The sequence below is a fragment of the Carassius gibelio genome, chromosome B7 (assembly GCF_023724105.1).
Source record: "Carassius gibelio isolate Cgi1373 ecotype wild population from Czech Republic chromosome B7, carGib1.2-hapl.c, whole genome shotgun sequence".
Taxonomy (NCBI): Eukaryota; Metazoa; Chordata; class Actinopteri; order Cypriniformes; family Cyprinidae; genus Carassius; species Carassius gibelio.
In genome coordinates, this window is record NC_068402.1 from 10,533,946 (window position 1) to 10,561,740 (window position 27,795).

General features: G+C 37.3%; 4 protein-coding genes across 5 annotated transcripts; 2 read left to right on the forward strand and 2 right to left on the reverse strand.

Moving 5' to 3' along the window:
- Positions 1-625: 625 nt before the first annotated feature.
- On the forward strand, positions 626-15,736 carry rab39bb (RAB39B, member RAS oncogene family b). 2 transcript variants are annotated; one of them, XM_052561491.1, is made up of 4 exons: positions 626-1,173; positions 2,533-2,638; positions 10,752-10,978; positions 14,148-15,736. In XM_052561491.1, the coding sequence occupies exons 3-4, from the start codon at positions 10,764-10,766 to the stop codon at positions 14,572-14,574; spliced, it is 642 nt and encodes a 213-aa protein (XP_052417451.1). In that variant the 5' UTR covers positions 626-1,173; positions 2,533-2,638; positions 10,752-10,763; the 3' UTR covers positions 14,575-15,736. The 2 variants fall into 2 exon arrangements, with proteins under 2 accessions (XP_052417451.1, XP_052417450.1); XM_052561490.1 differs by lacking the exons at positions 626-1,173; positions 2,533-2,638 and adding an exon at positions 9,732-10,127.
- Positions 5,405-9,279, reverse strand: zgc:162171 (uncharacterized protein LOC565931 homolog). Its single transcript, XM_052561489.1, has 3 exons — positions 8,719-9,279; positions 6,034-6,314; positions 5,405-5,928 (listed from the first exon to the last, which is right to left on the reverse strand). The coding sequence occupies exons 1-3, from the start codon at positions 8,909-8,911 to the stop codon at positions 5,728-5,730; spliced, it is 675 nt and encodes a 224-aa protein (XP_052417449.1). The 5' UTR covers positions 8,912-9,279; the 3' UTR covers positions 5,405-5,727.
- Positions 15,737-16,234: 498 nt separating the features above from the next.
- On the reverse strand, positions 16,235-19,272 carry vbp1 (von Hippel-Lindau binding protein 1). The gene is made up of 6 exons (XM_052561492.1): positions 19,105-19,272; positions 18,697-18,821; positions 18,446-18,512; positions 18,178-18,276; positions 17,663-17,801; positions 16,235-17,001 (listed from the first exon to the last, which is right to left on the reverse strand). The coding sequence occupies exons 1-6, from the start codon at positions 19,183-19,185 to the stop codon at positions 16,925-16,927; spliced, it is 588 nt and encodes a 195-aa protein (XP_052417452.1). The 5' UTR covers positions 19,186-19,272; the 3' UTR covers positions 16,235-16,924.
- A 3,185-nt stretch (positions 19,273-22,457) lies between these two features.
- Positions 22,458-27,123, forward strand: syt4 (synaptotagmin IV). The gene is made up of 4 exons (XM_052560285.1): positions 22,458-22,770; positions 23,443-24,305; positions 25,297-25,417; positions 26,069-27,123. The coding sequence occupies exons 1-4, from the start codon at positions 22,737-22,739 to the stop codon at positions 26,377-26,379; spliced, it is 1,329 nt and encodes a 442-aa protein (XP_052416245.1). The 5' UTR covers positions 22,458-22,736; the 3' UTR covers positions 26,380-27,123.
- The last annotated feature ends 672 nt before the right edge of the window (positions 27,124-27,795 follow it).

Genomic DNA, 27,795 nt, shown 5'->3' on the forward strand with positions numbered 1-27,795 from the left:
TCAACATAATCTCACGAGCCTCCTTTTCAAGAATTTGATGTTTGATTTTCACATTCTTATCTTCTGAGGTATAAATATGTTCGGAATGTGTCACAGAAATTCCTTGACTCAGTCACTCAACCTATTTTTATGTGACTAGCCTATATGTCCGCATGTCTCTCTGAAAACGACATCCACCCGTTTCAGAACACAACAGAGCTTTCAGGTGTCCTTGCCCTTGTCTATTCACATGTGAATGACTGGCTGACTTGTGCTTTTCACCGCGTTATGACACCTGAAGCATGAAGGGAAATGAAGATCAGAAACTATCAGTGTCCACAAGGATGTACTGAGTCGTTTTCTTTGTTTAATTCCCAATTACAGAAGTGCGAAGATGCCCCAAATACCATGTGATCTGTAAATTAAACACTAATTTTAAAAAATGTCATTAAAAGACACTAAAGCCTGGTTTCATATAAACCAGGATTAGGCCATACTACATTTAGGACATCTTAGTATTTTTTTATTAACGTGCCTTATAGGAGAAATAAAACACGTGCATCTTGAGACAAAACATAGGCACTGATATTATTTAAGACCAGTCTTTGCAAGTTTCTTTCATTTAAAACAGCTCAGACTTACATTTTAGTCTAGGACTAGGCTTAAACCTGGTCTGTGAAACCGGGGTTAGGTATATTAAAATAACACAACATATTCCACAAATGCCATCAAATTACAGACAAACATTTTACACATTTTGCTTCCAATTTTTATGTCTATATTAGATGTATACATAGGCCTGCCAAATGTAGTGTATAACAGTGAACAAGTAAATTATTGAAGTGTTAAAACATGTAGATAACCCTGAATTAAAAAAATAAATAAATACCTGACTTTCTCTAAAGAATTAAAACCCAGTGCGTCAAACATGAGGTAAGCAAAAGAAAATGTTTCAGAGGGGAAGTGCAACATTTAAACACACCTCTTTGTATGAGGAAGTGGTTTAAAGAGCAAAACCACAATGGTGTCAAGCATTGACTTTATTTGGGAGGAACATGAAAACATGTCTCATTCTAGAAATGTTATCTGTAAATATTTGAACTTATGGCTATATATAGTCTGCTTAAAAACTGATAACACTCTAAATATATGTCAGTGAGCTCTGAGCTTATGATTAACAAAGACAACATTTGTGTAAGTAAACCTGTTTTTTCTTCATCAATGTCAAAATTACTATCAAATTACTAAAAGCATATCCATGGTGTGATATTCATATACACAAAGACAATGCATTTGCAATGAATATTAATGTTTGACACTAGAAAACACAAAACATTAAACTGATCTACAAAAGCATGTCTATAACATCTAAAGTAGCAGATATTTTGAATGCGGCTTGCAGTTATTTGACCTGATCAGCTGATGTGACAGCCCCATCTAGAGGAAAACAGATGCAACTATTTCCATGGCAACTAGATCCAGCAGTAGCCCTTGGCAACAGTTTCCGCAACTGACTGATCACTTGCTCAGGGAGCATCCTACTTAATTAAACAAGAGATGTTGACATAAAAATAATACAATATGGTTCAAATTGGGCTTATACATGTAATGAAAAGTTGCACTGGATGACTTCATTATAAAAACACATTCTGGATCATTAGATAATAAAAAAATAACTAAAATCTATGGCCCCCAAAAATTTGAAAATTTGGTTTCATATGGCTTCATAATTGTTTTACCTTGTTTTTACAAAAGCTCTTAATAGCCTTCATTTAAAGTACAGTGTGTTCTACTACAGAGGATTTGTGAGCAATTTCTCTTGACTGACAGACCATCCAAAACCTGTTAAAATGGTTTACTTCTCCCTTTCATTCGGTCAACACTTGTGTCATCCTTATAGTTAAATGCTTGTCTCCCTAGATCTTTACTACCAACATAGAGTCAGGCTTTAGAGCTGTGAATTTCACATTTCCAAGTATTCATTTAGCAGTTGCTTTTATCTCTAATGCGCAACAAGCGATAAGCAATTTATTATACAATTTCTATCCTACATTTTAAACATTCAGATGTCCTTTAGATGACCCTTCAGCTCTGTTACATGAATGAAAAAAAGTGTAATTTATATTTAAGTATTTCATCAGGAACATGGAAAATAAAAACATAGGGACATTCCTAAACCAATGTGTAAAGAGAGGAAATATGCAAATCCAAAACATCTTCAACAGGTGCACAACCGAAATGGAAAACTGCAACAAGAATCTGCACGCTGTTCAACTAAAATAAAACAATAACATTTTAATCAGAGATTTTCAGTGATCTCTGATTGATAAGTTGCAATTTTATGTCGAAATTAACAGGAATGGTTGACCAGATTTTCACTGTTTTCAACCATATTACTTAAATATGGCAAAGCCTTGTGAACGTCTGAACACTGATGTCTATTTCACCACTCAAGAAGACCAGCATAAGTGCTTCAACACACATACCAATCTCACAGTCATGAATCAAACCAAAGCTGCTATCACACCACTCCTGACATGCTCTCATCTTCAGGTCCAACAACTACAGGCTGGCAGCAGCCGGTGCAAATGTACCGCAGCACACAGAGGTAAACGCTGCCGGACAGTCCCACGGTCAGAGCCAGCAGGATCAGACTCAGGTACGATGGCCCAGGTTGGTAAGCAAATTCGGTCAGAATGTCACTGTCCATCACTGCAGGTAGTTCAGAGTTCTGGGCTGGGAATTGAGAAGAGATGAGATGTTAGTTTTATTTAGCACTTTATTTATCAGACAAATTATAGCATCACGTGTGCAATATCTTTCCTTCTGCTGCAAAATAACCTTTACCTGTCAGTTTGTGTACTTTATTTTATAATGCACATTTATTATTCTGTGTATATTTTCCAAATATATCCACCAGCCACAATAAAGTATCTCATTAATATATTTTAAAAGAATAGGGCCATCTTCTTTTATACATATATAACATGCATGTATTGTGTACTGTGTATTAGTGTTAGTGTAAGTAATAATGGAGAAATACATTTTGTTTTCATTTGAATGTTTGGTCTTTTTAATTGTCAAGCCACCCTAAAATCTACTGAAACTCCTTATTGATTAACACTTCTATGAAATATTAAAGATACAAAGTTAATGAACAAAAAAAAAGATACTTTCAAGATATCACTAATTATTAATTAAATGTTAATTAATAGAGAGCAAGACAGCTGACTGTCTAATAAAAGGCAGTAATAAACACACCATATGAATAATATTTTATAAGTAAGAGGATCCAATGCTGTACCTGAAATCAATGGAAAAATAAACAGAAGCAGCAATTCTGTATCCTTCCACAACATTATGGAGACTTTCCCGCAGGGCTGTATCATCTTTGGGAACACAGCAAAACATCAATTTAAATCTATTTGTTTTTTATTTTTTTCAAATTGCAATTTACTTTTGACGAACCCTTTCTGACATTACGTTTTTCTTAAAAGTGCTACTTACCAAAATATCTGCTCAAACTTGATTTCAGGAAAACATCTTGCACCGCCTCTCTTCGCGGTTTTTTAAAGATGATTTTGTCCCGACGGTCGTTAACCTTTCGATAATCACGAAAGCTGTAAACAGATTGCTGTCCAACACACTTTTACGGAATTCCCTTTGATCTTTCCGTAACGACGACGCGCCGCGACACTATCACATCCTTCTGCTGGACCGTCGAAGGAGCAACATCCTCATCCCTTGCCTATTCACGTTCCCCCAATACAATACATGTAACACAGTACTCCTATAGGCGTGAAATAATGGTCTCTCGATCATTAGCCCTTGCAGCTCACCCCATACTGTTCCAAATGATAACGTGCAAGTACCTCTCAAAGTCTTAAAGCATCTTAAGTCTTCATTTGCACATAACGCTATGAAATCACGCCTCAGTTGTGCATTGCATAGAATTTGTATAATGTTCCCGCAAGTTTACGGTTTTCTGAGGGTTCTTCTGAAGCGACTAATGTCAAAAAAGGCACTGTATGAAATGGAGCAATTTCCATCATTAAATCAGTCACTCGAAGATTGTGTTTGTGCATTGTAATTTATAATAACTAGCTCTGTTATTATAACCAGATTATTTGTTGTATAAAATGGAATATGATGAATATTTAAAACTGCCTCCTTCTGACAAGCCTAAAACATTTCTTAAATTATTATTTACAGAAAGTAGCATCCCCTTAAAGGGAATTAAGATGAAAGCAGAATAATCTGGGGACACAACTTCAAATCTTTTTAATATTATGTAAAAAGAAATCAAAATATATAAAATAATTGCATACCTTTTAATTACTGTATTATTTCTTATTATTATATATCAAAATGTTTACATGCTAATACAGCAAGACTGGAGATGGAAAAAAATGGGGAGTGTGTTCAGTGACACACAAGGCCATTTCTTTTTTTGTTGAAACAAACTGTGACATATACATTGCCATAAAAATATTCATCATCAGGTCTGCTGAATAAAAAGTAGGCTTAGTAAAGGTCACTGTTAGACATGCTCTAAGTGGCATACTCTTACGTGGCAAACACCACTTAAGCAGTCCAACAAGCAGAGAGAAATAAAAAATGTAAATTTGATGACTGTATTGTGAGATGTTAAATTATAGTTACAAGATATATGCAGAGTTACACAGTCCAAAACACCTGCTCAGATCATGTCAAAAAGTGAAACCTATTTAGTAAGAGAGCTATGGGGATCCATAAATTATGGGCACCGGAGCAAGGATGGAAGGTGCTGAAGAATAAACACTGCAGGTCAGACAAATTAGACATGGTGCAAAATTACTGCTGTGAGCAGACAGTAAGCATATGGGTCATGACATGAAAAACACTCAAACAGTCAGAGACACATTTAAACACTAGGCACGCGACTCCTCAGTGTCAGCCGAGACACTTCTGTGCAATTACATGTCTGATGCTGATGCTTTCAGTTTTTTGCATATGTACGCAGGCGCACACACATAACACTTGACTGTGTGAATCCACCGCTGATTATTCACACTAATGGAATTCATTTTGTTTGCTTGCACATGACTGCTTAACTTTGAATTTAAGTCGCTATCATTTCAAGATCGTACACCATCCTTGATCCTTGATATAAACCTTGTATACAAAATGAAAAACAAAAATGATTTTGTATCAGCTATTATGTATGAAAAATTGTCAGGTGCAGGTATATCTCTTAAGAAAAAACATAGTTAGATTAGATATTGTCATCTGGAATCTGCATTTAGCTTAAGTTGATAAGCAATAATAGAATATTTAACTGTGTTTTTAGAGCTTCAAGTATCGTGTTTAAGCTTGCTGTAGACTGTTTAAAATAGCACACCCTACGCGATCACAAATGCATGCACACATTTTTATGGAGGCAGAGTTCAAGTCAGAGGCTTTAATAGACACAAAATTGAGGTAAATGTGCACACACAGCTACTCTGCTGCAGTATAACCACAAAAGCCTTATTTAGTATTTATCAGAGAAAACTCTGTGTAAACACTGCATGTTTTATTGATGACTGTTGTTTTTTGGTATGTGAAAATGTAAGTGCATGTAAGTGTTAAGGCTTCATGGTGTTGTCTTTGCCACGACATCTTACATCAGCTCAATCTGAAGGCCCAACTAAGGGTGTGACCATTCTCTATTTTTCTCTCTATATTTTTCTTTCCCACTCTGTTCAGTGTTCTTTTCATCTTCTCACCCTATAATTCACTTTGGGGTTTTCTGCTGGACTGGAATGTTGTACAGACAGAACAACTAGAGTCACTGCGCTCTTTTAGGTTATAATCAAAAGCAGGGAGGATCAGTACACTAGGGTCTGATTCCACAGGAACAGCCTCCGTGTCAATGGCCATTATATTTTCTACAAGACACATGATGGCTGCATCGATGTTTGTGTTGTCCTGTTAAAAATAGGAAAATATCATATGAATAGAAATGTCTTTTCAAAAAGGCATCTAGTCACTAGCTAGGGTAATATATTAAAATATATAGCCTATAATCAGTACCTTTGCAGACGTCTCGTACCAGCCCACAAAACCATGGTCCCTGGAGAAATTGTCGAGTTTGGGCAGTTTGGAACACAAACCATGTCTCTGTTGGTCGCACTTGTTGGCCAGCAGGACAGCTGGTAGGGGACGCCCATTGCCAAGGGCGACTTTAGAATCAAGATCTTTTTTCCATTTCAGCACAGCTTGGAAGGTGGAAGCACGAGTCATGTCAAAAACCACCAGCGCCCCAACAGCCTCTCTGTAGTACACACGTGTCATGTTGCCATACCTCTCTTGTCCTGAGAATAAAAGGGGAATTTTTTTTTAAGATAGTTTCTATGTTATTTAAAGGAATAGATTACTCGAAAGTAAACGTTTGCTCAGAGTTTGCTCACATTCTGGCCATCCGAGATGTAGATGAGTTTGATTCTTTATATGAACAGATTTGGATAAAATTAGCATTCCATTCCATACCATTCCTTACTAATGGAGCTTCTGCAGTGAATGGGTGCCGTCAGAATGAAACTTCAAACAGCTGATAAAAACATCACAATAATCCACAAGACTCCAGTCTATTAATTAATGGGAATTTGTGGCCTAGAGTTTAAAGAGTTTGACTTCTAACCGTATTGTGGGTTTCAGTCTTGCGTTGGTAATACCACGTTTGAAGTGCCCTGAGGTGATAGAGCAAGGCACAGAACCCCCAACTGCACCCTGGGTGCTGCAGCATAAATGGCTGCCCACTGCTCTGGGGGTGTGTGTTCATGGTGTGTGTGTGTCAGATCATGAATTCTGATTATGGGTCACCATACTTGGCTGAATATCACGTCACTTTAATGTACTGTGTACTGGAAAACATAATCCATGTTTGTAAGAAACACATCCAAACTTAGGCCTTTTAACTTTAAACCAGCACTTCTATTATCTATAATAATGCTTCTTCTAGTAAATAAAGTCCATACCCCGTTGTCCTCTCAACAAATCCATGGACCGATAATTGTTTAGAACTATTTTCCCTATTTTCGGTGTATACGGTGCTTGATATTTGCATATTTTTCTTCTGATTTATTCAAGATGATTTTTTGAAATTAAAAGATGATGTACATTCAGAGTTTTGGACTGTTCTTGTGTGGATTACTGGTGTATGATGTTTTTATCAGCAGTCTACATCTAAGTGTAAGTCATTTTTGTTCCATTTTTGTACTGGTATTGGTAATATTTTCACACAAAAAACATTCTTAGAATGGCTAAATTTGTACTTTAACTTGAACACACTACTCTTTTATAAAATCTGTCAGAACAGACATATACCTTTCCATTTGAACACGCCACAATAATTTTTCACAGAGCACTAGCTTTCACCTAAAGTGCCGCATTGTTTCCAACTCTTGCATCATCAAGGTTACATACATTTTAATCCTGATTTCATAGCACCAAATAGAAAAAGACATGACCGGATTGGCAAGGTTTTACAATGAAGAAAAGTTATTTTATGGAGGATCTTAAATGGACCTAACCTGTATTAATGCATTATCATGGCAAATATTAAGGACGAACTGAGGCCAATTAGACTTTTACAGGAAAATTGAATTTGTGTGAGGTCCTGTGTGAGGTCATAAAACTACTGGGTTCAATTAGGGATGACTGTCATGCAATCTTCCAGATACTCTTGAGTTAAATTCAAGCTCAGGAGCACTGGGGCCACTCATAATACTGTCACTAAATATGCTAATAGAAACCTTTATGTAAATCTTTCCAGTTTTTGTTAAATTAACATTAATTGTTTTAATCATGACCCTTAAAAAATTAAAAATCTATCTCTATTTTTTAGAATTATGTTAACATATTTCGGAGTTTTCCAGTCTGTCAGCCATTCTGAATTAAATGCACTGTGTGAATGTTTTGTTTTGGAGCTGATGTGTTTGTGTGTTTTCCACCAGGAGGTGATGTGAGGACCCTCACATGAGACCAATATAAGCACGAGACCAGTGAATATAAACACGAGACACAGATTCCTGTCCCTGTGCTTCAGTTTATTCTGAGTATAAACACAGAGAATCATTCATAGCACTGTGACATCACATACACCAGCTGAGAGCAGGAAAATCTCAAACAAGGCATGTTATGGACTGTAAGGGAATTGTTCAAGCCAAGTGTTAAAAGCATTACTCCAGTAACATTTTTAGTATCTCTTTCCATTTTTCTGTATAGCTAACTGTGTGTGATTAACATTAATAATGTTATGTGATGCATGTGTACAGTCAATAAAAAAACATCAGTGCTAGGAAACTGAAGGTTAGAAAGGGCTGAAACTTGTCTGACCTTTTTTTCAACAGTAAATATAAAGTCAAAGTAGATTACTGTAGATTTTGGCACTCTTTTGATGATATATTTAAGACGACCGAAACAGCTGCCTTTTATGTATAAATGTAGCTGACAGATATCATATAGGCATGATCTTTTAATGTTTGAGTTTGAGGTCCAAAAGGGCATGGATAATACTATAAAATAGCCATACAAGAATCAGAAAATGTTGTGTAGAATAGTTTAAGACGCAGTACGTCATGTCACATCGCTAGAAGGCTCCTTTCTACACATATGCTCATTTATTTACATAAGCCTGTTGACTTTTTAGATAAAGTAGTGACAATCATTAACATTGCAGGCAAAGACAAGGAACTAAACATAGCTTAAACAACTGACCTGCGATGTCCCACAACTGCAGTCGAATGACTGTCTGGTGATCCCAATTCAGGACTTTCAGAGCAAAGTCAACACCGATAGTCGCGCGGTAATGTTGAGAAAAAACCTGATGTACATAACGCTTTATGATGGAAGTCTTCCCCACACCTAAATCTCCAATGACAAGGACTTTGAGTAACCTCTCCTGTTGCATGTCAGCAGCCTAGAGTACATGACACTTTGATCCAAAAAGAAAGAAAGCTTTTGTGTTATTAAAGATTAAATTCGTGCTGGACGGACTTCTCACAACGGTTTTCGTGAACCATAAAAATAAATAAAATTCACTGCGTGTTTTTGGAGTCGAGGACGCGCGCTTACAGCTGTCAAATAGTGCGTTTGAAAAAATGTTTTCTTCAAGAGCCGAGAAGTTTCGCACTTCATTTGTCTGACTGTCGACAACTTTTCATCGCGCTGTGGATTCGCTGTCGAGTCATTCAAGCCAAATCCTATACTGCTGATCTGTTCAAGAAGCCCATCACAGTGTACCCAACTGAACTTTAGGACTGGAGATTTTAGTCCAGGGTTTAGTCTCGTTTCGAGAATAAACTACAACTCCCGTCATACTGGTTATTTGGTTCGTCTGCTCGTAAACCTTGAAATAGATGGCGCACAAGAAAAGTAAATGCCTCTGTACTGTACGTATAGAAAATGTATAGCCTACTTAAGCTAAGTAGGCTAACTGGAAGATAGTTAACCAAGAAGGAGTAGAATATGCCTATACTACTTTTTGTAACGTTTTAACAAAAGGATGTAGTCTAGTGAAACATTCAAATCTGGCACAGGCTAACTGATAACCTAAATCATCGATGCATTTATATGTAAAAAATAAATAAATAAATAAATAAAAAATAAGTAGGCCTGTGTTCCCCAAGATCAGCATTAAATTATATATGAAAAAACATAAGTAAGTCGAACAAAGAAAGCATTGAAATATGTACCGTCTGCGACTGCTATTAGGAGGATTGTGGTACTGGTGCTGATGCGGGATGAGTCAGGCTATATGATGATTCTACTGTCGCTTCCATTTCATCAGCACAAAACATCCAAACATTTCTCCATCTTCCAAAACATGACAGGCATAAATCATCTTTGACTTTTACGCGACTTTGACCCAGGCAGGGATCATTTCAACAGCACGCCGACTCATCTTCAGCCACATCTAAGCAAAACAGACCGCCTACACGGAGCTGTTTGGTTTGCACCTGTTTGTCTGATTTTTCGTAGAGACGAATGTTTTGTTTATTATTCGGTATGTTATGTAAATAGTTTATGTCCGTCGTTTCATCCTGCGGTATCTAAAGAGGCTTCAATCCTTTAAAGACTATGGAATCTGCCGTTTGGCAGCTTTGAACCGACCAAACAAAAACAACGTAAGTAAAGAGCACCGAATAAGGACCCTACACAGATGCTTCGACACAAAGACAACGCTTGTTAAATCAGTTAAATTAGTAATCGTTATTAGGACAAGGCCAACGTTAGCCAGCTACTGTAGTCCAAAGGTGAGCCTCAGTGAAATCACAGTAATCTAACTGCCATCACATAGCCTACTGTCAGTAGGTCATGTTACTGTAAGACTGGTTGTATTCAGTTGCACATGACTAAGAACATATTAACACATGCATTAAAACAAATTATTATGTGTAGCCTATATCCTTACATTTTCTGAAAGAAAGCATTCCGTTAATACTAAAATAATATGGCAATCATACAGAAGTCACATCTTAAGCTGTATTTTAATGATAGATAAAGAATACACCACCAGATCTTTATCGTAACTGATGCAGGCCTTAAAATCAAACTCTGAAAGGATAATTTTGTGCTTCAACTACCTTCCCACAGGTTACAAAAGCTTTAATGACAAATTCGCTCTATTTTCTCCTTTTAGCAAACTGGTAAAGCAGGTTTACATAAGAATGCAGGTCTTTCTCTTTTCTGTTCTGTCCCTGGACAATCATCGCTTATCTAATTCACTTCTCTTCTTTTTGCTTTGACAGACCTGAATAAACATGGAAGCAATTTGGCTTTACCAATTTCGACTGATTGTTATTGGGGACTCCACTGTTGGAAAATCATGTTTAATTAGGCGATTCACAGAAGGCCGTTTCGCACAAGTGTCAGACCCAACAGTCGGGGTAGATTTTTTCTCCCGCCTGGTGGAGATTGAACCTGGGAAACGCATTAAACTGCAGATTTGGGACACTGCAGGCCAGGAACGCTTCAGGTATTGTAAATCTTTATCTTGGATTATGTTACATTATACACCGTTCTCATTATTCTGCATCACTGTAAATAGCCTGACTGTCCAATCATTTATTGATTGTTCATAGGATGACTACTTGTTTAAGAGGTTAACCTCATAAAATTAAAATCCTATAGACCCCAAATTCCATAAAGATGTACATCTATATAAATAATATAACTGTTTTTAACTATTGCACATTGTCAAATAGTTGCTTACACATCAAGAGAAACGTCCACCTTATTAAGTTAAAGCATCAAGCTTATCTGATCAGGAGCCCCTATCATCAACCTGACTGGTGTTTCTATGGTATCCGTGCTGATGTATTTCTCCCAGACTTGATGACAGGCTGATACACACACCACTGATTCTTTTATATATATGTATATATATATATATATATATATATATATATATATATATATATATATATATATATATATATATATATATATATATATATATATATATATATATATATATATATATATATATATATTCACCCTAGGTGAATCAGATACTATATAATCAATGCAGCTCAAGGTCTCTTTATTAACAAAAGTTTTTCGCAGAACTCAAAAAGGAAACATAAATATAGGCAAATCACTGCCTTCTACAGTGTCACAAATGTCTGACTTAAAGTGATGTCAGTAAATCCAGAGGCCCCTCGGCACCCTTCACAGCTCAGTGCATATCCAGCAGTACTCCTAAACAAGCTCAGACCTTTTTTTTTTTTTTTTACTGTCTCACTCTGATGCCTTTAAAAAAAACATCCATCTACCTTGTTTTCATCTCTGCCTTCTGTTGGAGGTTTACATTTCCTGTTGTATCCACTCCTGTCAAACACACAAACGCCTTTCCTTAGATTCATTTCTAGTTTTACAGGACATATTCTGTTGTACATCCACACTCCACTTCTTATAAACACAGTTTGATCATCTTACTCTTGATTTGTGGTGATTTTAACATTCATGTTTGTTGTTTGTTTTATTAGTTGGCCACTGATTATAAATGACTCCGGACATCTTTTGATTTATTTAAATTAGTGGATTGACCCACACATCTTATTGTACACACTTTGGACCTTATTATTTCTCATGGGTTCTCTGTCTCCCTTACTGAAATATCTGAGACTGCCATCTCATATCACTTCCCCATTATCATTGAATTTCCTGTTTCACCATGTTTATCGTTGTATTCTCACCTCCTCAACAGCTGAAGAATTTACTGCTGCTTTTATGGAGTCTAAACCTTGTGCCCTCAGTGAATCTCTCTCCTGCATGCCATGCTTCTTTCATCTTTTAATTCCACCTGTTCCGGAATCTTGGACTCTATTGCCTTTTATAAGCACATATCTACTAAGCTAAGAGCAGATCCTCGGATAAATGATGCCACCGTGCCCTTAGGCAGCGCTGTAGACAGGTAGAGTAGAGATGGAAGAGGGACAAATTACATGTGTTATTGGAAATATTAAGGGGCTGTCTTTCTGATTATCAGAGGGCTGTGAAGGAGGCAAAGTCGAAATCTTTGTCTAATATTATCACCAATAGTAGGCATTGTCCCGGGGTGATTAACACAATTAATTCTATTGTGAACCCGCACACCTGTCCTCTCTGACTGATGCCTCAGTCTCCACTTTTTTTATTAATAAAGTGGACTCTGTCAGACAACTCAAGAGTAAGAGCTCTGGAACTGATTTAGCTGTCTCTGCAGCACATTATGTGGTGTTTGAACAGTTTGAACTGGTCTCACTGTCATTCCTTAATAAAGTAGTCCAACAAATGAAAATTACAAATTGCCCCTTGGACTTTGTTCCAACCAAACTGCTAAAAGAGGTTTTTTACCACTGTAGGTCCTTTTCTGTTGGTTTTCATTAATATGTCTTAGCTCTCTTCAAACATGCTGTGATTAGGCCTCTTCTTAAAAAAACGAATCTGGATCCATCAGTCTTGTCTAATTTCACAGCTGTTTCCTACCTGCACTTTCTTTTAAAAGTTTTAGAAAAAGTTGTTTTTTTGGTTTTTTGAAAATAACTCTTATTTCTGAGAAATTCCGATCTGGATTCAGATTGCAACATGGAACTGAATCTGCACTGTTAAAGGTGCACAAGGATATTGCATGGTTTGTTGATGTCAAGAGCCCTGTTATTCTAGTGCTACTTGATCTCACGGCGGCCTTTGATACAGTGGACCATGAAGTCCTTCTGTCTCACCCTTAATCACTTTGTTGTCATTCAGGGTACTGCACTTCAGTTCTCTTCATCTTTGACCAGTAGAACCTTTTCTGTAGTGATCGGGGACTCGTCCTCCTCCACCACTTCTGTGTCTTGCGGGGTGCCACAAGGCTCTATTCTCAGACCCATTTTATTTTCACTTTACATGCTGCCTCTAAACAAATTGACAGCATGGTCATTCAGCTATGTCTTTTGGCCGAGGTCAAACCATTTTTGAATTGCTCTTACCTTGAGAAAGCTATTCATGCTTTTATCAGTTCAAGATTAGATTATTGTAATGCGCTTTATGCTGTTGCTTCCCAGTCATCCCTCAGGCACTTTCAACTGGTGCAGAATGCTGCAGCCCAATTTTTATAAACACACGCAAACATGAGCACAAAAACCTAATTCTTTATTCGCTCCACTGGCTTCCAGTTTCTTTTAGAGTTGATTTTAAAATGTTATTGTTTGTTTTTAAAGCTCTCAATGGTCCTGCCCCACCTTATGTAACTAAGATGCTGGCTTTTCGTCAGCCAAACAGGGCTCTTAGGTCAACAAATCACCTTTTACTGGAAGTCCCACTGTCACAGTATAAACACTGGTGTGACTTGGCTTTTTCTTTGGCTGGGCCAAGACTCTGGAATAAGCTTCCTGTTGATATGTGCACCATTACTGACCTGGGCCTTTTTAAAGTTGATCTTAAACCTTATTTATTTAGACTGGCTTTTAATATCTAGCAATTGTTGTGAAAATTCCAACTAATCTGTTGTTTTACCGAAAGCTGGAGTCATTACAATCTGATTTAAAAATTAAGAATAATATGTATACATATTCATGGATGAATCATTTACATTTAAATTTGAATTGCAATTCTGCATCCTGTATACTACCTCAATTCAAATTCAGGAACATTGTTTCATTTTGTTATGATTTCTTCAGGTCAATTACCAGAGCATACTACCGTAACTCTGTGGGAGGTCTTCTGCTCTTTGACATAACCAACCGTCGCTCCTTCCAGAACGTTCACGAGTGGCTAGAAGAGGCACGCAGCCATGTGCAGCCCCACAGCATTGTCTTCCTGCTGGTCGGCCACAAATGTGATCTGGAACCACAGCGTCAGGTGAGCCGGCAAGAGGCAGAGAAGCTAGCAGCTGCATATGGCATGCGCTACGTGGAGACTTCAGCACGTGATGCCATAAATGTGGAGAGGGCTTTTACAGAGCTAACACAGGATATATTCGAGCTGGTGAAGAGTGGGGAGATTACCATCCAGGAAGGTTGGGAGGGAGTGAAGAGCGGGTTTGTACCGAACGTGGTGCATTCGTCAGAAGAAGTGACAAAGGGTGACCGCCGGTGTTTCTGCTGAGTCAGTAATCGCCACACTGGTACTTATCAAACATTTGGGCCTTGGTGGACAAAACAACCCCACTTCCTCCAATCACAGGGTCAGTCTTCAACTCCCTGATTATCACCCCTTTCCTGCCTGCTGAATGTCTAAATGAGTCCCACCATGCCATATTGCTTCACTTTTCTATATTACTTTACTCATTTACCTAATCCCACAATCTTGTAAATGGACGAATTGAACTGTTAAGAATAAAAGGCTATTGCAGAACTCCAGCTGAAAGGCCAATCAGAACTATATCTGCACTTTAACTGTAACATCTCTCATTCATTCTGTTGAGCCACGAAAGTTAGATTTCCCAAATGAAGATGCTCTTGCTATGGACATCGCAGTATCGAGAACAAGCTTGTTCCAGGTATCTTCTATTGGTTGTATCATGGGGCAGATAACGGACTAAAACAAGTTTTACTTGCTGACTTAAATGATGAATGCTGAGATATGCATTTCTGTTGACTCGAAGATCTCAAGACTTGAAACATTTGACTGCTGGTGGTGTCAAATGTCTGATTATTTTAGTAAAGACAAACAGAAAGGAGATATACTGCAATATACTACATGAAACACACAATCTGTCATGATTCCCATATGAAACAAAAATAGATTTTCCATTATAATTGAAATGGTGCGAGATAAACGTCACCTGAAATGATAATCCATCATATCACCCAAAAGAGTAATTTTATGATCTAATGCTGATATTCATAAGAGACTATTAAAAGTAGATCCATGAGACCAAGATGGATTAATAAACATGCATTATTTTACAAATATTAACATTTCACTTATCACACATTACCACTAGAGGCCTCTGGTGCTCACCAGAATTAAACAGAAACCTTAATCAGTTGTACTTTACACCTTTTATCCCAAAGAGTGTTTCTGATGTCACAGCTTGTGATTGTACAGTACTATCTAATGTGAAAAAGCAAGCTCGTCCTATAGGTTTTCTAAGTGCCCAGTGAGGGCCATCGACCTTGTACACATTCACATCTGTATCTATAGAGATTGCATCACCACGTAATTAACCCTTACTTTATTCATCTATAACTTTATCTTTACTTTTTTAAATGACTTGCTCTTCACTTTTACTCTCACCCCTAATAAATATTTCCATAGCCACTTTCTCGAATCTGATATGTTGGTCGATACTGTCCATAACAGTGCACAAATGTAGTTAATCTGTCACATCATTAGATAACATGAAGCCATTTCAAAACATGGCTGAGACGGGGTCAAACAAGAGGAGTTTGGATTGGGTTGACCACTGGCTTGCTCTATAAGCTTTTTGTGGCTTATGTGGATTTGCAAGGACTGGCTGTACAAACACTGTTGTTTCAGTGAATTTAAGACACCCTGTACCTCTTCATCAAGGTAACTTGAAATGTACTACAAATTAAAATAACATGCAAAAAATGTTCTTGTTGTATATTATAACTTAATTGACATTTCACCCGTGGCCTGTAGGAATTGAGGGCCATTGAACAGTTCAATGATGATATTATAATTACAACTGGTGTACTGCTCCGAAAGCATGTAATTAAAAGGCAGTAGAATTGCAAGACAAAATTTTTAGTTTCAGTACTGCATAAGTGATTGTCAAAGATTGAAAGAAATGGACAGATTTGCAGGCACATATTTAATTAGTTGGATTCAGCAAAGCTTAGTCATCCCGATCACTGCCAAAACTTTAATCAGATGAGGAATTATAAAAAGCTACTGTACGCAGATTAAAAACACAGACCATCTCATCGATTTTGTGCCTTTTTCCCCAAATCGCTTCATTTTTAGTTCCTTGTTCAGTGTTTAATGGATTCAATGTGACAAATGAGTACAGATGAAGGACAAGAGATGAAAAAACAGACATCAGTGGAGAAGGAAGGAGGCTGATAAATGAATGTCCCCTGATATTCTGCATGCTGCATTTTGACAAAGATCTCACCAAGATTTGGCAAGAAAAAAAATCAACAAAAAGAAATTTGAAGTCCATAGAAAGTTAAACCGTTTCGCTTCAACAGAACAGAAATGTCAGAATTTTACCAGACAACAAATGAGAGGAAAAAGAGCACAGAGGAAGACAAATGTGTAGACCTTTGAGAGAGAGGCCCCCTCTTAAACAGCTAATAATTCATCATTTAAAAAAAAGAAAACTACCATTATTACTTGTTTGTTTTTTTCCACCTCTTTACTTGAAAAAATACTTTAAAAAGTAATAAATCAATAGATAACAGTTGGTGTTGGTGCAAACAGATACATGGCGGTGAATGTTCTGATGGGTAAGTATTTTGGGTTGGACCAAACTAAGCCTCCTCTATTAGGACCGCTCAGCAGATTTGAGGAGGTTGTCTTTGCTCCTTCTCTTGACATCCCAATTGTAAACACGTGCCATATCTGGGAGAGCAGCAGTTAAGGGGGATCTGAAAAACTTGGCAAGTATTTCCTCACACTGCTACTTGAAAGAACATGTTAAACTTAGATGACACAAGAGTCTTCAACAAAACTTTCACTAACGGATTCTAGCAGATGGTGAGAACAGGTGGCACTTATGGTCTGTATCTGATTTAACCAAGGAGTTCTTCCTTGAAAGAAATCTACAGATGTCTTCGTTTCCAATCACATTATAGCTATGACACTATTACTTCTTTTCCACCAAATTAGAGCAGTGCATAACTCCATCTCTCTCACAGCTGGCCTCATTGCTAACTCTAAACAAAATTTATAATTACATATTTGATAACAAGCAACAAAAGGAAGTGTCTAAGTGCTCTCCACCGCTCCACACATCAAATACTGCATTTATTTTTTTATCAAATAAATGCAGCATTACTGAGTATAAGACAATTTATTTAGACAAATAATTTATACATCTTGCTTAAACCAAACTTTTGAATGGTAATCTGTATATCTACGCTATTGATCTGGCATTTACATTTTCAACTAAGACAAATTTAAAATATTATAAGTAAAGAACTAAGAAAATTAGCACATTATTACTGAAAAGAACAAATACAAACCTGAGTCTCTCTATTTATTTGCCATTTTTTAAGGATACTGACTTCAGTGGTTGTGAACTGATCTCTGAGGAAGTCCAGGTCATCTTCCAGAGAGTCCAAATTCCGGGAAGCTGTGGCCAAGTTTTTCTCCAACAGTGCCTGGGCCTCATCAATATCATATTCCAACATGACATTAGCCTGGCACACAAACACAAAAAACATGGCTATAAACTAGTTTGTCATATTAACAATTAACAGACAGGCATGTGACACATAGCCAATCATATTTCATCAGTTCATGAGGAGCTTAGGCTTAACAAACCCTCTTACAACACAACTGAGCTGCACAATAGTCTAAAAAGGAAAAGATATAGGCAGTATTTGAAAACTGAAAGTGTCAAACAGCAATATTCAAGTGCCACCCTATTTTTATTTACATAATATGATGTATTTCTATAACCAAGAGCAGCCTGATTTTATCCATCTGTAAACTGGTGTTTAAGAAATTAAATATTATCAATTGCTTATTTCATGTTCACTATTAATACAATGACACATGTTAGTCAACACTTACCCCAAGCCACAAACACACTTTATCTGTGGGTGGGACAGAGGCTTTGCAATAGACGTTATCAGCCAACAGAAAATGTGTCTCCATGAGATCTGTAGTGTCCTGAAACAGGAAAACAAACAATACAGATGGGACAAAGTGTGATTGACAGAAAACAAAACATTAATTTAAAAGCAAATGTTTAGTCATAAGAGAGTTGATCTTTGATTTGCTCTCCTCCAACCATTTGCATATATGGAAATATGGGAGCTAGATATTGTGATGGGCTCACCTTCTTTTTCTGCATGTGCCGTAAGATTTCTAACGTCTGTTTGATTTGTGGGATCTGGCTTTTCAACCTAAGAAATACAACAACAAAAAATATCAGTGAAGTTTCATTAGCAATAATATTTTATGCTTTGATGTAAGGAAACGAGTAGCCAGTCAAACAGACATATTCTGCAAAAAAAAGAACATCATTTAGCACTGACACAGAATCTAATCATTGCCTATTACTCTACAGCGTAGAATAGATGACCAAACCTGAGTTTCTTCTGAGCCAGATTGAGCTCCATATATTTATATTTCTGATACTGTTCATCCAGCTTCCTCAGCACGGCGTCTGCTGTGTCATTGCCCGGCTGCTTCATGAAGGCATCCACATCTTCCTACAGAAGCACAGTTACAGTTCACATCTCATTAACAACATCTTATGGGATTCCTTAAATGAATTACATCATATATATATATATATAGTACTTAAATACTGATTAATCGTGTGTTATCTGTCACTCAAAGCCCACTGCACCTTCAAGACATGAGCAAGCAAAGCCTAAACCTCATAAGGAGAAGAGCAGGGCGCTTTCTACTAAAGAAAGCCGTTAAACACCAACTGAAAATGTCGACAGCAAGGACATGAAAATTAACTATTTTTCATATACTCCCACTGACCACAAATATTGCTTCGGGGATTCCGAGGTGTTTTTTCTTATTTGCAGCTCCTGCATTGCCACCCTCTATGGTCGTCGCCATTTTGGAGAGACTCACGGCACTTCCTCTTCACGCACGCGCCCGTTGTTCTTACGCACGCGCGAGCTCTGCCTGCATAATTAAAGTAACGGCATGTGTTTCTAACGGTGATCCACTGATGTATTAATTTGTTCATTATCTCATTAAATGTGTTAAAAAATGTATTTTAGTTTTAAATTCAGTACCGTAGTCATGGTGAACTTATGTTTTGTAGGCTTCGTCACTTAACAAATCAACCAGCAGATGTCAGTGTCGCCTAAACGACCCACAGACAGAGCACGAGGCGCTGTCCGTGACGTGGACTGTTGGTGACGAGCCAGAAGTGTGATCTCATACATTCATTTATGCAAACATTCCTTTGAAGATACAGAACACATCTAATTTGTTTCAGTCTTTTTGTAAAGCAGTGCAGGACTGGATGGTAGAGAGGGGTTTGGTTGCTGATAGTTTAACTCTCACCTTACAAGTAGCCTAATGTGCTGAATAGCGCCCTGTTTTACGATTTGATTAATAATATTATAATATTAGCAAAATACTTTATACATAAATGTAGATATTTTTAATCTCCTCATTTGTTTATAATACTTAGAAATTGTATAAAATACTTCTCAGATGCCCTTATAGTAAAATGAAAAATCAAGGCATTAAAACGGGTTTGTTTGTTTCTTGTTGTAATTATATTTTCTTTATATTATAATTATTTTGTTATATTATTTAAAGTATGTTTTTTATGTTATGTATTTTGTGTGGAGTCCATATGGTTCTATTGTGTTGAGCCTTCCACAAAAGATTCTTCCTTGTAAATGCTATTTTGTTTTTAATAAATAAGTATGATCTCATACATTTAGGGTGACATGAAAAAATAGATGAATACTATGGTTATTAATCTTCAATTCAATTTTAAATTATATTGATTCAGGTCTCTGTTCTGCATACTAAAATGATCCAATACAACACCACCAGTGTTCAATGTTTATACCCTTAAGTAAGGTGGGGGGAGTCGTGGCCTAGTCGTTAGAGAGTTTAACTCCTAACCCTAGGGTTGTGGGTTCAAGTCTCGGGCTGGCAATAACAGGACTGAGGTGCCCTTGAGCAAGGCACCAAACACCCAACTGATCCCTGGGCGCCGCAGCATAAATGGTTGCCCACTGCTCTGGGTGTGTGTTCACGGTTTGTGTGTGTTCACTTCTGTGTGTGTGCACTTTGGATTGGTTAAATGCAGAGCATGAATTCTGAGTATGGGTCACCATACTTGGCTGAATGTCACGTCACTTTCACTTTTTTTTGAAGGACATCGGTAAATGTTTTCTGAACACTGTTTGTTCTTGAACAATAAATATTTTTATTGATAAATTTCTGTAACTCTCGCCACAACAAAACTGAATAAGTACAATGCTAAAATGGAGTAGATGTGTATGATATGTACCTTAGTCAGCGTACACGCCATATATAATTCTTTGCTAATTCGGATTTTGGTTGATGTGTGTTTTTTTTTTTTTTTTACTTGATTTTGATTGCTAATACAACAATAAAAATACAAAAATTAAATTAAACAAAATCCTCATAACTAACAACTCTGTAAAGCATATGCTGTGACAATAACAACAGACTCTACATCTGTCCCTCACAGCTTTGTTTTCTTGCACAAACATGAATGTGTACTCTGTCCCTGACTAGAGTCTATGGTAGTCTTGCTAATCAAAAGGATACTGATTGAGTCAGAGTGAGCTATGAGCAATGCCATTGAGCTTAGTATGTAACCTCAGGTTGCTTCGGGCAGACTGCCCTTGTGCACTCACTTCTGGATAAAAAGGTTTAGCTGAAATTACTATAAATTCTGTACCTAGAAAGAGTATGCTAGACCAACCTGCTTGCCTGAAATATAGTTTGGCTGCTAATACAGCGGCTGGAGGTTCTGCTGATAAGGTGACTCAGGAAATGAATTCATGCTGATGATGAGTTGTGGTGACTGTTGTTGTAATCAGTGTCCAGTTAGAAATACAAGATGGAGTTCATCTGGCTTCATTTAAACCAGAGGTTTTCAACCTTTTTGACCCCAAAGCCACCAATTGTCTATTCAGAGCTTCCTCAAATAGGCTAGGATATTTTTATACATTTTCTGTTATGATGAAAAATATTTTTAAATAAAAAGCATTGGGGATGAGATAAATTTCTTAATAAAATGATGTCAATTTACACGATGTATCACAGCTGAGTAAGATTATTTAAATATAATTTTACAATTTTAACATCTTATGCTCTCAGCATGCCTTTTAGATGAATAAAAGTGGTTCACTGGATTGTAATCATCAGAGAACCATTGTAAGTGCTATACAGAACCTTTGTCAAATGGACCCCATTCTCCTCCTTACATTTTAGATATGTTACTCCACTCTCATTTGGTTGCTATGAAGGGGAATTTACTACAATGGCAAAAGCTGTTTTGAATCACTTTTATGCTTTTCTGAGGTCAAAAAGTCTCATGTGTGGGCTCTGAAATATTTCCTTGGGGGCAAAAAAGTGGAGACCCATATTATCTTCAGGAAATACACTTTATTTTAATGTTGTTTTTTAATCCTTTCTCTAACTAAATATTGTATGGCAGTGGGGCTATATAGCGACTTAAATAGGCATTGAACCACTGAAGAACCAAATACATTTTGTGTCTTTGTGTAGAGTCCCTTCTGCATATTATTAAGTAAAACCTCAAAGTGATGAAGAAAGCTCTGAGTGTGACACCATAAATCAGATTTTCATTGATGAGCATATTCAACAGATGTTAAATAAGGACAGGAACATTGTTACCAATGACAAACTTATTAAAGAATTAAATAAGGGCCTAAAAGACACCAGACCATATGTATCACTGCCAAAACAACAAAAAACAAACAAGTCCACTATTAGTTTATATGTCCAACCAGATAAGTCAAGGTCATATTAATGATATTTATTAAGGCAGACTACTTTATTACCCACATTATTATGATCAAATGTCACTTCCAGGAAACATAAAAGAGATAAGTTCATGTGTTTACTCCATTCAAACAGAGTGATGGGCCTGTGCAAATGAAATTAAGTGTCATCAGCTCAGTCCTTCCCGTTAACAGTACCACAACAAAGACCGCTTCAGATACGTTTGAAAACACACATACGCCATAAACCCTTGGCAATCACAATGATTAAGAGGCCTGTGTTTGGTATCAGTGCGCAGGGCAGTGGTTTCAGGCGTCGTGTTCGTCAGAACTGCGTCAGAAGCGATGAACTCACTGGAGGGGCGTCGCTTGTAAGGCAGACTCATAGCGCAGCGAGTATCAGCACTGGGCGGGTGTGAGGAAACCTCTGGGAAAGGGGGAAATCTAGCTCATTCTGTTTATTTTGGAACGACAATAAACAGACGTTAATTTTTAATCTACTACAAGCATTAAATCATTCAGTCTCGTGTCTCTAATCTCCGCCTGAAGCGAAAGGGCGAGTTTAACGCGCGTGAAGAATCGTGAGCGGCAGCGCGAGCTGGAAGCATCTTTTCAGGACCTTGGACAGAGCGCGCGCATACAATGGCACCAGTGACTACGGAAGAAGCACATTTCGGTGAGTAAATTGTTATTATTTAACATTTTCGGAGAACATATGGTATTTGTGCATGGTTAAAAAACTGCTTTTCCCTGATGCGCGAGGATAGGCATAAATATTATATTAGTAGTTTATGACATCACTGGTGAAGATGCATAACCGCGTTGAGATGTTTGTCAGAAGCCTTCGGTGATAAAATATTGGTCACATAAGAGTACTTTATTTGTTTTCTGAGAGAAAGACAAAAGGCTGACAGAGCATCTTAGTTGATCCACTGGAGAGGTGCTGAACCCACCACGAAAACGGAAATTTCCAGATACACAGACACTACAGCACTACCACATGGTTGACGCTTGTCAGGCTTTTGTAGCTTAATCTAAATGAGCAGTTCTTTGTAAATGTAAATAGTAATCTCTGCCATTATTTAACAGATTGTGATCTCCTGAGATCTTGTTCGCTGAGGAAAAAGTGGCATTATTTTTCTTTGCATGGTTTTACTTGGCTTTAACTGTTAACGTCAACATATGACAGTGTTTGTGTTGCCTCAGATGCAAAACAATTTATATTATCTCTGTACTTTCCCCCATTGAAGGTATTTTAATATATCATGGCAACAGTAAGTCTACATACATTTATTAAATAAATAAATTATTGGTGTTTTTTCCCCTCAATTTCCTGTTTTATTAATAGCGGAGGTTCCTGTGAGCGTGGCAGTGGTGAGTGTGTTTGGCCTGGTCTTCAGCGTCTCCATCTTTGCATGGATTTGCTGTCAGCGCAAAGCCAACAAGGCTGGTAATAAGACCCCACCCTATAAGTTTGTTCACATGCTGAAGGGAGTTGACATCTATCCTGAAAGCCTGAATGGAAAGAATAAGTTTGGAGGAGAAAAGACAACAGAAGCACATGGAAAACAGACCCTCAGTCCCAGCGGTGGGCGATCAGACCTCCATCTGGACCTGGAGAAACGAGATCTTAACGGAAACTTCCCTTCCAAGTCACCAACCCTCCAACTCAAGGTGCGTAGCTCCCCAGACCTGGACATCCCCTCTCTGCAAGTAGGCTCTGGGTCAGGTGGTAACCAGGAGACTGGTACTCCAGAAAGCGTTCTGTCCAGTCAGACACCGACACCAGCTGTGGAGAAATCTCAGGACAAAGAGGGTGGCCTGGGGACACTCTACTTTTCGGTTGAGTACAACTTTGAGAAGAAGGCTTTCATGGTTCACATCAAGGAGGCACACAGATTGTCTCCCACGGATGAACAGTCAATGACCTCTGACCCCTATATCAAGCTGACCTTGCTGCCTGAGAAGAAGCACAAGGTGAAGACACGCGTTTTGAGGAAGACTCTGGACCCAGCCTTCGACGAGACCTTCAGCTTCTATGGAATCCCATATGCAAGAGTTTCCCAGCTGGCTTTGCACTTCATGGTGCTGAGTTTTGACCGCTTTTCACGTGACGAAGTGATCGGAGAGACCCTCGTCCCTCTGGCTGACATCGACCTATCCGAGGGGCGCGTCCTCATGAGCCGAGACATCATTAAAAGGAATGTCAGGGTAAGAAAAGCTTTAATTATATTTCTTTTGATCAAATTTTCACATATATTTAAATTTAAATATATTTAAATTTATTGATTTTTTACATATATTTACATTTATATACCGAAATATGCATGTCTTTAAATAAATTAAAAAAACTATTTTATAATAACAATGTATTATATATAGATACAGTCAAAGACAGTCAGTAGTTGGTCTTGCTTACTGCGGACAGTCAGTGGCACACCCAAGTCTGAATAGAGAAACAATTAATGGTGTCTGTTTGTCCACTGGGTCAATAAATCCATCCATCTTAAGGCCCACAGGTTGTAAATTTTTAATTGACCCACTAATGAACCACACATGACTCAGTGTTCCTGCCTTTAAATACTGACTGCATTTATTTAGGATGATAATAAATGAACTAACCTGTTAACAAAGAGTCTTAACCAATTTTCTGTCACATATAATGCACTCCTAAATGCATTAAAGGCTTTGTTGAGGACTGAAAGGCCACATGCCTTATTAAAATAATAGTGAACAGGGCAGAAGTCATAATCTTTGAGAGAATCTTGTTTTGGCAACACAATTTCACTGTTATGTGCATAAGAATTCACTCCATTTGAGATGAAAGGAAAGCTATTATCTTTCATTGGTGACTGTGGCTGCATATAGTTAAACACACATAATTATGCCTCATCGGTTGAGAAGCATTCCAAGTCATCGCCGTGGCAGCAGCAGAACCCTGCTGATGTGTTGCCAAGGCAACATGCTGCCGTGTTCACACATAATTGGAGTCATACATTGGTGTTGTGCCAAGGCAATGATTCACAGTCAGTTGCCCGTAACCCTAACGCACGTAGAAGTTGTCTTCTCAAACCTGCCTAGCGTTAGCTGGCCAGATGTGAAATCATAAAAAGAAGTTGTTTTGGGCTTTGTGATGCTGATTGTGTCCAAACCTTGCAAGAACATACAAATAAATGTCTCGGTTCTTTATCTTTATCTTCAGAGGAGTGCTGGTCGAGGAGAGCTACTTCTATCCCTGTGTTATCAGTCGACCACCAGTACTCTGACTGTAGTGGTACTGAAAGCCCGCCACCTGCCCAAGACTGACTCCAGCGGACCCTCAGGTGAGGTTAAAGCACGGGTCAGATAGAAGCTGTCATTAGCTGATGCACCATTCTTTATATATATATATATATAGAGAGAGAGAGAGAGAGAGAGAGAGAGAGAGAGAAAGATTCCAGACATTTCAAGATCTGCATGTTTTTTGAAGAAACAATACTTACTGAGGAAATCTAAAATAATAATAATAATAACCACAATTTGATTGTAGGTTTTTATTAAAGTCATTTTAATTAAGTTAGTTTTGATATATCAATAATATTATAAATATTAATTTCATCATTCATAAAAATGATAATAATAATATATACATTTAAATAATAATAGGTGATCCTGCAGTTTATCCTTCTTTGAATTTTTTTTTACATTTTAATAGTTAAAGTAAAAGTAAATGAGAAATTTTGCCTTGCCAGCTAGATTAAATAATAATTAAAATATTTTATTTATACTGTATATTTTATTTTAGGTTACATTTATTTCATTTCAAGTAACGTGTTGTTTTCTATGGTTTCAGTCAACTATAATGACCATGATCAACACTTCTTAAGCTGTATCGTCTGTTATCTTCCAGTGCACAATGTATCATTTCTGTGCATCGACTGAAGAATTGATTTCTGTCTCACTCTGTTTATTTCTCTTCCTGCTGTCTTTTTTAGATCCTTATGTGAAGGTGAACCTGTTCCAGGGGAAGAAGCGAGTGTGTAAGAAGAAGACACATGTGAAAAAGTGCGCCCCCAATCCAGTCTTCAACGAGCTCTTCGTTTTCGACCTGCCCTCAGAAGACGGCCTGCGAGACACTAGCGTGGAGCTCCTCCTGCTGGACTCCGACAGATCGTCCCGTACACCTGTCATCGGCCGACTCCTCCTGGGCACCTCCTCCCCCGGCACCGCTGGCGAGCACTGGCGCGAGATCTGCGACCACCCGCGCCGACAGATCGCTAAGTGGCACGCGCTGTCCGAAGACTAGCTCTGTTGGTCTCATTGCCAACAGATGCCTAGGAACTGTCACTGGAAATCCATGGTTGAGTGGGCAGGATTTGAACTGTGGACTTGTTGCGAGTAATGTCCTCTGTCAATCAACTGATCTCAGTCATATCATTGGGGTGGGGCTTCTTCTTAAAGGGGGAGGCGGCAGCTGAACCTGACCAATTAATGATTCCAAAGACTGTCTCAGATGCCCGTTTTCTTCATGCTTCATTCGAAACCTGATCGATCACCACATTGTACAGTACGGAATGTCATGTTGCTATTGCTGTTCTTCTCTACTCACTGTCAATAATACTCCATTATGCGATAAAATTAAAGAAAGTCCTGGTAATGTGATGATGTAAATTAACTGAATGACCTGTTTATTTTTTAAGAGATGCTTTTATCTTTTGTTTATTCAGATGTTAAAATTCCTTTATTCTCTTCCTTTTATACTTGATTTCTCAACTTTGGTTCGTTTTTGTGTTTTCTGCTTGACGTTTTTGTAAGTTAACATGGTGTGGAAGCAGCCTAAATTAGGCACAAACTAGCAGAGACGGATGTGTTACTGCAGGACGACTGCACGAACTGAACAGGACCGCATGCAGTGTGTGTGAATGTGTGTGTGTGTACATTACTGTGTATGTGTGTGTGTATGTTAGTTCATTTCCAGTGGAGTGTGAGACAGAATGTGGAAGTGATGTATATGTGTATTACTATAAAACATCCAGTTCTGAGAAAGAAATACAGTGTCTCTCCTATGTTGTAGTTAATCTAAACTGCTTCCATCTGATGGAGCAATATTAATTTAGAATACTATTTACTGTGATGAGCAGGAGTCAGTGGTTTACATCACATTCAAATCAATATTAGTGATAAGCATTATAGAGAAAAATACAGATTAAGTAAAATACCTAATATCCATAACATTTTCTCAGGAAACAATTTGACATAAAAAACTAAAATAATAATAATACTTTTATTCATCAAGAATGCATTACACTTATCAAAAGTAGCAATTTATAAAAAGACATTTCTAATGTTACACAACATTTCTATTTCAAATAAATGCAGTTCTTTTGAACTTTCTAAACATCAAAGTATCCTATAAAAAGTTTTATATTGCTATTAAGCAGCACAATCATTGATAATAAGAAGAAATGTTTCTTAAGCACCAAATCAGCATCAGAAGGATTTTAGTTTTGCATCACAGGAATAAATTACATATATATATATATATATATATATATATATATATATATATATATATATATATATATATATATATATATATATATATATATATATATATATATATATATATATATATATATATATATATATATATATATATATATATATATATATATATATATATATATATATAAACGATTACTTTAAATTGTAATATTATTTA